This window comes from Panthera pardus, unplaced genomic scaffold (genome assembly GCF_024362965.1).
Source record: "Panthera pardus isolate Hobbes unplaced genomic scaffold, ASM2436296v1 HiC_scaffold_16, whole genome shotgun sequence".
NCBI lineage: Eukaryota > Metazoa > Chordata > Mammalia > Carnivora > Felidae > Panthera > Panthera pardus.
In genome coordinates, this window is record NW_026526721.1 from 110,876,822 (window position 1) to 110,891,287 (window position 14,466).

General features: G+C 36.3%; 1 protein-coding gene across 17 annotated transcripts in view; it reads right to left on the minus strand.

Annotated features, from left to right (window-relative positions):
• Positions 1 to 14,466, minus strand: part of MBNL1 (muscleblind like splicing regulator 1) — a 206,159-nt gene that overhangs the window by 8,005 nt on the left and 183,688 nt on the right. For 11 of the 17 annotated variants that reach the window (XR_008422554.1, XM_053903704.1, XM_053903702.1 and 8 more), the window contains 5 exons: positions 11,623 to 11,880; positions 10,381 to 10,434; positions 9,319 to 9,472; positions 1,685 to 1,720; positions 899 to 993 (listed from right to left, as the gene is read on the minus strand). Coding sequence is in view for 15 of the 17 variants with exons in the window: in XM_053903704.1 (XP_053759679.1) it covers positions 899 to 993; positions 1,685 to 1,720; positions 9,319 to 9,472; positions 10,381 to 10,434; positions 11,623 to 11,880 (597 nt within the window). In the remaining 2 variants the exon portion in view is untranslated. The remainder of the gene's footprint in view (positions 1 to 898; positions 994 to 1,684; positions 1,721 to 9,318; positions 9,473 to 10,380; positions 10,435 to 11,622; positions 11,881 to 14,466) is intronic. The other 6 variants (XR_008422555.1, XM_019439907.2, XM_019439930.2 and 3 more) reach the window with 5 other exon arrangements.

The window sequence follows — 14,466 nt, forward strand, 5'->3', positions numbered from 1 at the left end:
TTTACATAAATTTGACTTTGATTCAACCATTATTTTCCAGAATATAATTTAAAATAGGATCAGAGAATGTTGGCTGAATCAATGTCGATTTTTAAATTTTAAATATTTTAATAATCATTTTCTTTTAAATAGTCATTCTTGCATATCATAAAATTTCAAATTTCTGAAACAGATCCCATTTACTTAAGAGTAATCTGTGAAATTGTTACTCCATAAACTTCTATGGAACCCAGAATGACTCAATTTACCATATTTGATGTCTTTTTTCCCTTCATAACTCTCTAAAATCTATGCTGGGTAACTATAGAAATATGAGCACTTAGGGTTTTTGTTTCTGTGTTTGCTTTTCATTTAAAGCAGTGAGAATCAAACCTTGGACACCAATTTATTTTTAATGTACAATCTGCTTATCAAACAAAACTATAATGAATTTATAAAAACTCTATTTACAAGAGTGGTCATTTGTGGCATCTATAACATATTTAAACATCTCGCTTTTTATTAAGAATTTAGGAAAGAACTAAGAAATTGTACATACCAAATGTTTATCATAAAAACCTTAAAATCGCCTGCAGTTTTGATTGGTCAAAACACCTGAAGGATTGAGACCAAATGAGAATTGCTTGTGTAAATATCATTTTAGTAGCTTTAGAAATGGAGCCGCGACAACTTTGGAGCACTTATAAATGGCATAAAAGCATTCTGCTGCTCATCATAGAGAGAATGTGTAGGCCAACAAGAGGTATCTTTGAAACCCCATGCTATTAAAGCACCCTCTACAGCCCTCACGTACACACGATTCCCACTGACCTCAATGGGAAAGCCACGTGCGTAAGGGCTGTTGGATTGAGCCCTATTAGAGTTGGTTTTTAAGAAACAAAGCTGTAAATTAGCAAACCTGGTTGGCTGTGGCTGTTGCAGCGAAGGGAACACTTGTGGCAGATGTTGTTGCTGCGGACACAGTGGCTGGCGTAGCACCGTGCACCATGGGAACTTTCGGAGGGAAAATCATATAAGCAAACATACAGAAGAGTGTAGCAATATGGAAACCATGGCAACATGGAGGAGATAATTGGGCATGGTATTTATCACAGCAATAAGCCATGTGACGGGACATCATCACCAGCGAGTGACATGCAATCACAGCGCAAAGCAGGACAACATTCCAAGGAGAGAAGGGGAAGGGAGATGAAAGAGAAAAAAAAGGGGAAAAAAAGCTTGTTACCATCAAATCAAGAAAATTGACACAAACAGGCTTAATTTGCTACGTCAAAAACAAGAATTTTATATAGTGTTCACAGTCAGACATTCAAAATCTAAGTCAAAATACAGGTATTTACTTCATATATACAGTTATTTGTTTGAATGAAAGTATTTTTCTCTTATTTATTATTATAAAAATATACAATATATTACTTTTATGATATAGGTTTTTTTTTTTTACACACCAGAACTCATAGTCCAATCAAAATCCACCAAAGGTGACTAAAGGAAACTTGTGTGTAAAGAAAACATTTATGTGAGTCCATGTCAATTAAATAGAAAATGGCATTTAATTGACAGGTGTTAGTAAAAGGGAAATGGACTTGCCCAATAGATACAAGTTAAACTTAGCAGTGGATTTTGAGGGGCTGTGAGGTGCACCATAGGTTTAAGATAATCAAGAAACAAAGCTGGCACCTACCAACACTTGTAGCGGGTGTCATGCACAATATTGAGCCTGCCCATCATGCATTGCAACAGGAAGGTGGATTTGAAAAGGGAAAAGAATTAAAACATCCCATCACACGTGTAATTAGGAAATTCATTTGAACAAAGAAGAAAAATTGTTATTATGGGAACAGTGGCATGTAACTGTCAGCACAATCAAATCATACAATAGCACAGTGATCAATTAGAACTAGTCTCAAGTGAAGAATAAAAGCCAGTTTAACTGTGTGCTGGTACACTTTGTTTCTCCTGATTGCTGCCTATAAGTAAAAGTATTTTGGGAAAAGTTTAAACTCGCCTAATTCTTTTAAAAATAATATTGTAATTTGTTTTGTTTTAATCTGGTTACTAGCCATCTGGCGGCTTTGCTATTTCTGACTTTAACATATGAATGTATTAACATTTTCCTTATATTGAGCACATGTTAAATAATTAGAGAAATTACTTATTATTAAAATGGTAGGTAATCCAATGCACAAAACTGGCTTAACAATGTAATAAAACCAAAACATTCATTTTCATTCCCTTGGTTTTTATTTCTCTGTTCACTGTAGCAGCAACCACACAGACATGGAAGGGGTTGTGATCATCCATCCATACAGGAATTTTATTTGGAAGGATACCAAGAAATAAATTATGCATAAGGAGAAAGTGAAACTTCTGCATTGCCTTTGTTTGGAATTTAAATGTAGGCAAACATTTAGAGAAGATATACTTTTAAGTCCTGAATTGGTTTAATTAACAGGGATCTGGGGAAACAGACTGGTTTTCACTGCTGGTTTAGACCTTCAGGACTTCTTGGAATAGCAAATGTTCTCAAACATTTCATATAGAAAAAAAAAGTTAATTATATATATATATGTATGTATATATTACACATGGGGTGTTGGCACTGATGTTTTCAATGTTCAACCATGATGCTAAAATATTATGTATGTAGTACCTGTTCTCTTTTACATATAAACATTGCAACATACAATTTTATGTTTTTTTCTTTTTACCGAGTACAGGGCACTTTCCCACATAAAGAACTACTGTTCTTTCTATGAGATTATTTTAGATTTCTAGGTTTTAAAATATCAAATGATTTTATATTTCTATCTAAATCTTGGCACATCCTATTTAAACACTAGCAGCATCTGGGATGAACATTTGTTAGACAAATATCTGCCAATTGAGTCTTGTCAGAGATGGCCCTACAAAACAAAGCTGCCATTGAGAAACAAGGATTACTGAACTGGCGTCCCTGGAACAGCTGCAATTAGTCTGTTATCACAATTAGACTGTGGGCACAATGATCAGTGATTAAACTTGGTAATGGAGCTAGGGAGGCATCCGCCCAGGTGGCATAATATTACCCTGACAGTCATTTGTTAAGATGCTTGAAGATCTCTATCATTTGCTACTACTACAGAGTCAGACTTGGGAAAGAGAAGAACAAAAACAGACCACTAATAACAAAGACGTTAATGTGAGACAGTAGAGCAAGCGAAATTTAATCCTGGGTCTAGATCCTGTGAAATCGTTATCCTCTCAAGGTGGGGCAAGAGGACTGACTGGGAAAGAGAGGATGAAAAGATGAAGGAAAAGCAATAATGTGGTATTCAAGGAATAGGAAAGCCGGTTTAAATACTGTATGGGTAGTAGGTTTTCAATTTACCATTCATTATTATGCTGTAATTTGCCTATTATATTTCATCCCATACATAATTTAGCCTGCACATGCGGAAAATGAATTAACCATCCTATCTGTCTAAAAGCCTAAAGCTTCTATGATTGGAATTTTAGTTTGAATTATCTTCCTCATTACCATTATAACCAGTGCACACAGTTTTGAGAGGGATTTGCAGCAAATAAACATAAGGCAGCAATGAAAATACTAGCCAGGTGCAATAATTCACAAAAACAAAGACATTATGCTGTAGGACCCACTTACCGAGACCAAAAATCACTTTGAAATGACCATAATATCCATCTTTACAACAATGGGTTGATTTACTAATAATGATGCACAAATAGCCAATTGAAATTTTTTTCCTTAATTTTCAACACAAAGAAATGTTTCAGTGAATGCATTTGTCAATTTCAAATTTCCCCTATGAAGATATTTGCATAGCAGAATGAAGTGTTTCTGAGGAATGCGTTCCTATTTGAAGATGCAGGAAAAACAAGTAGGAAGGTAATTTGTAAATGCGTTGTATGCACAGTTAAAACTACTTCAAGGAGAAGGGAAAGAAGTAGAAGAGAGAGAAAGTGATAATGGATATTTGGTTGGAGGTCTGAACTTGGATGTGGTAATTCAAGCCTACTGATTAGCAGTATTAAGCTGATTTAAGATCTTCTAAAATTTGTATCATTTGGGACTAAAAGTACACAATCAATTGAAATTATTTTCGAAATTGATATCTGAAACAGCAACAGCTTCAGTTTATTTCTATCTGATGTTTTGAATTCTATTCCATTGCAGTACTGAATTTAAGAAATGACAAATAAAACCTAGTGCCTACTACATTCCAGGCTTTATCCTAAACGCTTAGACCTGCCTATGATAGTGCTTTAAGAGAATGTTTTATGAAACTATGTTTAAAACTCATTTAAATGTAACCTTATGAAATAATCACATTATCTACATTTTATAGGTGAAAAATAAAAGGGATACAGAGATTATAACTTGTGGTGGATCTGGATTTAAACTTCCAAGCCTGATTTATAATCCTATGCTAAGATGAAAGTAAACTGCATTAATTTCATTAATTATAATAAAAGTGACAAGCTGGGAATTTTTGTTTTTGTTTTTTTCTGTAAAAACACCCCCATCCCCTTGCCACCTCCCTTCTCACTCCTCCCCCTCCAGGAAAATTTCCTGGCCTTCTGTTTCTTTATGTCTGGTAAGTTGCAACACAAGCCAAAGCCAAAGTTGCTTAAAGCAAACTTATTTTTAGGTTTTTAAAAAAATCATCAGCCCACACTGAGGGCAATATGCTAGGAAGAGGGAAGAGAGGTGTGCTTCTGAGGGTAGAAAGCAGGCAAAAATGGTGAGGGAGAAAGAAGAGGAAAGAGGCAGGGAGTCTGCAGGGTCCGTGAGTAGTTGGGTATGTAGTCTATTCTTCCACCATAGCTCCATGGGCACAGGCTGCCAAGGGAGCGTATGCTGCTTATGAGGCTAAGGAGCTCAGACAAGCATGCCTGGACCTGAGGCAGTCACAGGAACCCTGGAGGGTGTAGCTTGCTGAGACCTTGTAAGCATGGGCCATGATCATACCAGCAGTGACCAGTGCTGACTGAAGAATGGAGAATGGGCATCTTATCTACCCTACTGGACGGCACAGGCCCTCACCTTGGGTGGGGGGTGGGGGGTGGGATGGGAGGGAAGAGAAGATGTGAGAAGGGGGTCCTGAATCCCGGTAATTAGACCCCAGTAAGGGAGCCTAATCTCCCAGTGAGATTAGAGTTTAGAGTTGGACTTCATTTGAATTCAAGAAAATGAAGTGATGTAAATACAAATGGTACTTCTTATTCCAATGTCAAGGGTGAACTCCATACCTACAATGTAAGTAGACCCTAGATTATACATAAACTGTATGAATAATTAATTGAGTTTTAAAGGGCGAAGATTTTTTAAAAAGTAGTATATCTCTAAAATTTAAAAAAGAAGCTTGGATATGAATTTACTCCAGTAATTGTATTTATTTTTAAACGAGATGGAGGGTATAAAAGCACCAATCATGGAGTCAGGGTATCAGTAAGGCCTAGTTCATTTTTTGGGCCAAATCATTTTTAAGGACTTGATATAAAGAGCTCACAGATTTTGAGAGACTGAGTCAAACCCACCTGACCTGATTTCAAGTTCTGTCTAAACCTTACATACAAGCCATGCAACTTGGAGCAAATCATTGGACCTGACTAGACCCCAAATTACTCATTAGTAAAATGGGACTATTAATGCCAACCTTTTGGGGTCGTTGTGAGAAAATATGAGATAATGTATATAAAGTATCCAGTGCAGTATGGCACAGAGCAAATATTCAATAAAGGCAGCTGTTTTGAACACAATGTGTGAAACAACTGGGCCTGAAACCATTAGGGAGTTGTGGGGCTTGGATTGGACAGAATGCACACCTTGTAAAGGATTTACATTTTGATTTTATTTAAACATTCTTAGACACTTCTGGATTCTAGATTTAACCCTTGGGTCATAAATTTGCAATCTCCAATATGAATACTGGCATACCATGTGGCATATAATAGATGTGTGCTGATTCAATGAATGGATGGACATGGGTGGATGGGTGGATAGATGGATGGATGGGGAGACAGGTGGATGGATGGATCAATGAATGGGTGGATAGGTAGATGGATGGAGAGAAAACTGGGAAGGACAGAGGAAGGAAAAGAAGGAAGGGAAGGAAGATAAGAGGGAAGAAGAGATAGGTGGTTGGAAGGACAGATGGATAAATGATTGGATGAGTGCACAGATAGACAGGTGGATGCCACATAAACCTAATTTTGTTATTAAAAGTTATATATGTAATAATTGTTTTTAGCTAGTTACCTGGCTTGCCACTGAACCTTGATCTTTTGCCAGCAACCCAGTCTATATACATAGTTACCTCCTCAAATGACTTAACTATGCTTCACTGTAACTTCAATGTAATAGACCCACAGACATACCCCTTAAGTTATTACTGAAGCAAGAGACTACAGAGCTCTAAAACTCTAAGTTGCAAAGAATAAATAACTTCTATTTTCTTTTGAGTTCCAAAAGAGCCTTCAGAATATACCTTCCAAATCATTATATTGTGGGCAGATGGGAGGTTCTAATCAAGTAAGTCATCTGCAGAATAACACAGTCTTTGGAAAATGAACTTCCTTTTTCCCAGGTATTATATATGAGATTACACAGATGTGTGGTAGGATGGATTTCCTGTAGTTCTCAAAGGGCATTTAAAAAATTGAATTAGCTGTAAATTTTTTTTTTTTAAATAGAGAAATTTCACATGCAACCATCCAAATGAGGTAAATATCTGGGAAAAAATCAAAAAGACCTGCAATACTGGACATCAGGGCCATTACATTAGATTGTGCAGGTCTGCACAACTAACCACGGGAAGCAGAGACACAACTACCCTAAAATGTAAATGGAGCCACAAAGGATGTGCAGTTTACAACAGGTACAACATGCCAGGCAGATATTTCTCTGAGGCAATAGAAGCCTAAGTCAAAACACTCACCATCCTCTTTAGATTGGGCCTGTGCTCCCCAGTGCCTTCCAGATCTCACAGCTCCTAATTTATTTCTTGCTCCATTTGTTTATATATCCTTCCTGGCCCCTAAGGCATTTTAGTTTACATTCTTTGCATCAGATTTCTTTCTTTTCTGGCTGTCTGACAAAGTGGTTTGGCAGAAGTAAAGACGGGCTATCCATTTTAACCTTTTAATGTCATAGAGCCAAATTTTTGGACACAGGCACTTATGACAAATAACGACAATATTTTAAAAGAATGATGAAGGTATTATCTACTTCTGATTATGTGACTCATAAAGGTTAAGCCCTTTAAAAGTGGCTTACAAATAAATGTAATTTTATATTATTGTAATAATTTCATATCATATTGATTAGAAATATCAAGAATAGAATATAGACTATCTCTGATGCAAAATTCATCATAAAAACGCAAATATTTCTTAACCTTTTTAGCACATTGCAATATATTGTGACACATTTTATTTACATTAAGAACACTTCGTTTCTAGAAGAGAGAAGTATGATTTTGAATTGCAAATGTGTTTGTTTTTCCCACACTTGATCCTTACCTAGCATCTTTTGCTCTGTCTTATCCACAGACCAAAAGCCTTTCTAGGGAGAGATTACTGTCAGAAATATCAAGCAATTAATGGTTATGTTTATTTAGAAACGGCCTTAGTCATCTGAATATTGTTGGAGAAACTAACGTAAATCCCATTTAATAAGACTGAACTGTTAGGTTTCCCTAAATAATATATGGAGAGAGTTAGATGTTTTTATTTTTAGATTTTAAATAATGAAATTCACTTCTAATGACACTGTTTTACTGAATGAAATAAGCTGACAAAAATAATCTTTGGTTTCTTCAAAGAGACTATGGTAGTTACCCACAATCTCTTAAAACTTTGTTTAGTGATCTGACTATAGAAAACTTGATATATTTGCTGAAGACGGCATAAATCTAGGGGCATGGCAATTTATATAAAAGCATAAAGATTACATTCTGGAAATCTCTGAAAACCTGTATGTGTTGAGAAAAAAGTTTCAACCTTATAAAGTGTAAGAGAAATGTGATTTGCCTCAGAATGCAATAAACATGCTACAGATCAAAATGATGTAATTTGTATTCTAAAATGGACAAACTGCAAATGCACAGAGACTATTTTGTAAGTACAAATACTTTATCCATGGTGCCTAAGGCGTATGCATTGTAAGTCATGTAATATTCCACATACTCCAGTCCACCGAATCTTGTTACATATTCTACATACGGATGGCCAGCTTTCAGAGATGCACTGTATAGAAGCTGTGCTTGGCATTAAAAACTAATGTGAACATAACTTATTCTTTTGTTCGCTATTCAAAAATAAATTCTCACATTCTCTCGTGGCATTACGAACCTAACGCATTTAAGTACTGTCAATATAGCATAATATACTACTGGTGCTGGACCTCTGACATACATACCTCATCGTTAATTAATTTAATTAGGGATAAAATTATTTTATTAAATAAATCTCTGAACCCATGGTAATTATCTTAGAAAGGTTAAGAGGTAAAGAGGAAAACAGGATTAGAGTCTCTGGTTAGTTGAATTCCAGACTATACGAAGTTTAACATGGATTTCCTGAAGTCAATGAAGGGTGCATAAAAATAATAAATTTTCAGGTAATTAAATGACTGGTTAATGTTTCTAAATTTTATACCCTTGCAGATAGTTCTACAGTATGTTTATGTGACTAAATTGAAATCCACTGAAACGACAAATGTATAACTCAACAGTAGATGTAAACTTGTACTTCTATTAGCTCAAGAGAAAATAATGATTTTAAGCAATGTACTGATTGGCACACTTTTTAAGTGCTCTGGAACACAGAGTCAGCGTTTGTTTTTTTGTGTTTTTTTTTTTTGTTTGTTTTTTTATTCTCCACCTCAAAAACAAAAAGGCTGAAAAATAAAAATCAAAACTGAAAGTGTCATTTCATAGAATTCAAATTTACTCTGGAATCATGAAGGCAAAGGGGTCTTACAGCAGAAGAGTGTCATAAAATAGCTTGACAGACATAAAACAGTGTTGAGGAAAGAGAAAAAAAAAAGAGAACTACATTTCAATTCCGAATTACACACACCAAAATAAATCTATAAAATACCACAATGATCTTTGATCCATTTCTCATTACACTAAGATTCTTAGTTTTTAAGGAGAACCACATGAGATACCTCAGTTCATCTGCTACTGCTGACCACCTTACCTTCCAACTATCTATGGCTAACGGCAAACTGGGGGCCTGGCTTATCTGCTCTACCAGCGTATCTATCTGCGGCTCCCCAGATTCGTTCATGAATAAGCTCAGACCCCTTACCTGGTGGGAGAAATGCCGTATGTTGTTGCAACTGCATGTTGGCTAGAGCCTGTTGGTATTGGAAAATACCAGTGTTAAAGACTGCGGTGGCACCGTTGGTTTTTTCAAGAGCAGGCCTCTTTGGTAATGGGGGAAGTACAGCTTGAGGAATTCCCTGTTTAGTGAATGAGTATAAAAAACAAATACCAGTAAAAAGAGAAAAAGAAAAAAGAAAAATCAGTTGAAGGCTAAAATTGTTAGGAAGCATGAGCAAGCAAGCAGCAGAGCACTGAACTACCCGGGGGGTGGGGTGGGATTCCAATCAACAAAAATTAAAAGGGATCAAAAAAAAAAAAAAAAAAGCAAGATAAAAGCTTTAAAGGAAGCATTATTTTTGTCCAAAACAAAACAAAACAAAACAAAACAAAAAAACAACCCACTAGGACGAGAGCACATGTTATAATGTGTTAAAGTGTTTTAAGTCCCATAATGCTTCAGGCTTTCTGTGAGAAGCCACTGATTTGGGGCAAGAAGAAAAGCTGCACTGCGAGCTCCATGAGGACTGACAAGTATAAGCAATGTTAATAGTTAATCGTACAGAGTGACCAGAACAGGTAAAATAAAAACTCATCCCACTCATCTCCTCCCCACCAGACCTACCTACACATGCAAATGTCCCAGAGCATGCAAGTTTTTTTTTTTCTTAAACACTGAACTATAAATATTAAAAAAAATAAATAAATAATTCTATCACTAAAGCCATGCTAACCAAACAGGTACATAAATATACAGTCAAAAATACATTTTTAATGTCCTTAAAGTATTTCACTAGAACATTCTACAATGTAGTTAAACTGAATGTGGGCTGCTGGGCTTTCGGAATCTTTCATTGTATGATATCCGTCCAGGTACTCACAGTAGAGTCTTTCCACTAATTTTGTCAGGAAACCACACTCAGTTTTTCATTGTACTTTACAATTTTATAACAGAAAAAGGAATATATATTTTTAAATTGATAAAAAAAAAAAACTTGTATCTACAATAAAGCTACATGCCAAGCTAAAAGGTGAAAGGTCATAGTACCAGGTCAAAGGTTGCCTCGAGGGGTCGCTTCAGTGATTTGACAGCCGACTGAGTCTTAATTAGCAGGCAGCGAGCACATGATGGCAATGGGCCAGTGGGGTTCAAGCGCATTAACATAAACAGCAAGCAGAGGTGCATCATGGGGGCAGCAGTGCATTTTTGGGTAGGTGAGAAAAAACAAATAAAAAAACAAATCATCGGAATGCCATATACAACGAATAACAAGACTAAGCATGCACAATAAAGGCACTACTGAGTTGTTATTGGGAGGATAACTCCTCTTTGTAGTTAATTACAAACAAGATACTCTAACAGAAAAAAAAAAAGAGTGAAAGGTAGAGAGGAGGAGAGAGTCTGCCTTCTGTATTTTTGCTCAAGTATCCATAAACAAACACAGAAAAGACCTCTCTCGTGATTATTTTACTGTGCTGTGAAAACCACACAGTGTTTTTTATGACTATTTTCATGATTAAGTCTTTTATATATTTATGTAAAAAAAAGGACAACATTAAAACAGCTAAGCAAAGAACAAAGAATGGACTCATTAAAATCAGCTATTAGATCACATTAAAATTTACCTTCAGAATATAGGTGTTTCTGTTCTAAATGATCCAATTTCTTCCTTGAGTACTGCTGTCTTTCTCCTTTCTATGTAATGGCATAGTCAAGGTTCTCTAGCGTTACAATTATATTTATGCCACAATATTATTTAAGATGATCTAGATAGCACACTGTTCAAAATCTGGTAGCTAATCCTAAAAACAATTTTGTTTCAGCAACTTTCCTAAACAGTTCTAGATTATGTTATTGTTAAAAGCAAGATATATGTAGAGAAGAGCCTTGATGTGCAAAAGAACACACCGAAGGAGAACAATGGCTGATTAGATGGCACACAGAAAAATAAGAGGACTGAAAATGGCAGTATCGTTAAATTGGAGAGGAGACAGGTGTTCTTTACAAAGCAGAAATTTTAGAAACCCTATATCCAGAATAAGACAGAGTATTAAGAGTTAGGCCAAGGGTAGGAGCAATCTGAACCATTTGAGGAGTTACCCTCACTTCTGTGAACGGTAACTTCATTATGTATTGTCTGGGATACCTGAACAAACATATCTTCAGCAAAAAAATAAAAATAAAAATAAAAAAATTTAAGGTTAATAAATGAATAGCTTGTAGTCAGATCTAGTCATTCAGTTTGCTGTACTGACTGCTAACAAAGAGAGAGCTGATGTCTCTACTCACCATGGCAGCTGCGGTGGCTGCTGCCTGAGCGGCTGCAGCCTGGTTGACCTGGTATTGGGCAGCCTTGATCTTGGCTTGCAGATGCGCAGGAGGATGAAAGTATTTGCACTTTTCCCGTGAGCATCTCCCTTTGATGTAATCCATACACACGGTCACTGTGTTGTCATTGGTGTCAATCATTGTGCTGTCAGCGGGATGAGCAAACCGGCAATCGTTTTCTCCTCTGTTGCAGTTGCCACGCTGGTACTCTCGACATACCTAGGAGGTCATTAAGTGCATGGGACTTGGTCAACAACGTGGACAAATGCGATCTTTTTGGAGAGTTTAACTTAAAGGTGGTAGAGGGCTACACGCGAAAGGGGAAAAGACCATTTGCAAAAAAAAAAAAAAAAAAAGCACAAAATAACTTGAAGAGTTCCTCCTTCGGTGCACAAGTTATAGCCCCATTTCAGTAAAATTTCTGTGAGAAAGAAAATACTAATACTAATTTAATACTAATTATGGTAAAGCATCTAATTTATACTAGGTTGATGTATTTATTAATTACCGAGGGAAAAAGAGTAACTTTACAGTGAAGCCACCACTTTAAGCAAGTGATCAACATGAAGATCACCAGTAAGAAGACATAATGGCATTGTGTATCTACTGATTGGTAGGACACACTGGAAAAAAAGGTCACCGCATCACTTTCATTGTATCGTGGCCGAGAATGCATAACCGGCATTTAATCACGTATGTTTTCGCTCTTATGTGGATCCTGAGAAACTTAACAGAAGACCATGGGGGAGGGGAAGGAAAAAAAAAAGTTAGGGAGGGAGGGAGCCAAACCATAAGAGACTTTTAGAAACTGAGAACAAACTGAGGGTTGATGGGGGGTTGGAGGGAGAGGAGGGTGGATGATGGGCATTGAGCACTGCTGGGATGAGCTCTGGGTGTTGTATGGAAACCAATTTGACAATCAATTTCATCTTAAGGCAAAAATCATGAGGAAATATTGGACAAACTGAAATGGAAGAATGTTTTACAAAAGAACTGATCAGTCCTCTTCCCAAGTGTCAAGGCCATGAAAGGCAAATAACGATGATAAACTGTCAGAGACTGAACGATCCCGGGGTCAGAGAGAGGAGGTTTGTAGGACAACTGGTGAAATTTGACGGCGGTCTCTAAATTGGTTAAGAGCAGAATATCAGTACTAATTTGTTTTGTAAGCGAGAACAAGGCCATTCAAGTTGTTAATATTTGGGTAAGAAGGATAGGCAGGAACTCATGGTTCTGTTTTTGCAACTGCTGTGAGAATCTGAAATTATTTACAAGTATAAAAAGTAAAATCTTATAGCTTTGTAGTCAAATGTTTCCAAGAATTTTTTTTTTAACCCTTAGAGATCCTTGGTAGCTATATAAAGCAGATGGAAAAAGATTCTTGTTTATTTGCTTTATACCTATTAATTTTGGATGGAGTCCCTGGGGAAAGGATGCAAATGGATTATTTCTCATGTGTTTGCTCCATTTTGACTCTTATTATTAAAGTTTGTCATGAGGGCTGCTCCAAGCAGGAGTCTGCCAGCACTGTCTTCATCTGGGATAGTGTGACCTTTTTACCACAAGAGGGCCATCTAAAACACAGAATGTCCTTTTTACTATTTTCATGTTCCTACTTCTTGTTTCACACAGTTTTTATTTTTCATGTTATCTCCTCACAAACAGAAAATACACAGATCCCAAGCATTTTATTTTGCAGTACAGCAAGGAAGTGAAATGGGAACCCTGTTATGATTTAAAAGGCACAGGTTTTCTTGGATATGTGTACATAAAATGATCCCATTTAATTCTAGGTAATTTTCTCTATTATATTCATATCCCATTACTGAGCAAAGAGCTTCTTTTAAAAAATACCACTATAATTTGTATCATGCCACATCTTAAAACAGCATTATAAATGACATCTTGCACTATTTTTAGACCTCAAGCTAGCTGAAGCTTTGTATTCCACATACACAGCAATGAGCCAACTTTATTCATCATCTCATTCACTTTCTTCAATTAAAAAAAATTACTGAATAAATGCTATAGGCCGGACACTCTGAGAGAAATTAAGACTACAAAAATGACTTAGGAGGTTACAGAAGAGCCTTTTTCTTCTTCTTCTTCTTTTTTTTTTTTTTTCTCATTGCATTTGTCTTCTTAAACATAAGAAAACAAGGATAACCAGGAGTTGATAATTTGAAAGTGATTAAGCCGTTATCCAGAACTATTGTCCTCCACGCTGGCTGGGCACCAGTGTCAGTGGCAAAGCTTTCTACACCATAAATCCCCAGTCCCTAACCAACACTTACTGAATTAGGCTCATCAAAATAGACTGGAATAGTGACACACTTAAATGAGGATAAAAACTTTTCACGTATGTATATGAAATTGATGCTAAATTTAGACTATCGCATGAACAAAAAGGCTGTTTTTCCACATAAGCAAATCTACGTCAGTGTAGTCTCATGCAATAGAAAACTGTATGTGACTGCACACTTCTGGGGTGAGTTCTCCGGTAATTCCTGCTTTCTCGAACGTACTTACAAAGAACCTGGCAGCAGGTGAACTAACACCCTGTCTTTCAATTTATCTTACTCTGTGCCACACCGACAAGAAAGATCCAAAGGTGAGCTTTTTCAGAACTATTAAAATCTAAGATTTGTTATTTTCCCAAAACAAGTAGGCTTAGGCATGCCTGTGCCAGAAATTTGAGCGTCATTCTCCCAAAATAACAACCTGGGTGCTGGGCTGATTTTGACTTTTTATTTCTCTTTCTGTCTCAACATTATTTTTATTTTCAGTGATATAAACTTACATTCA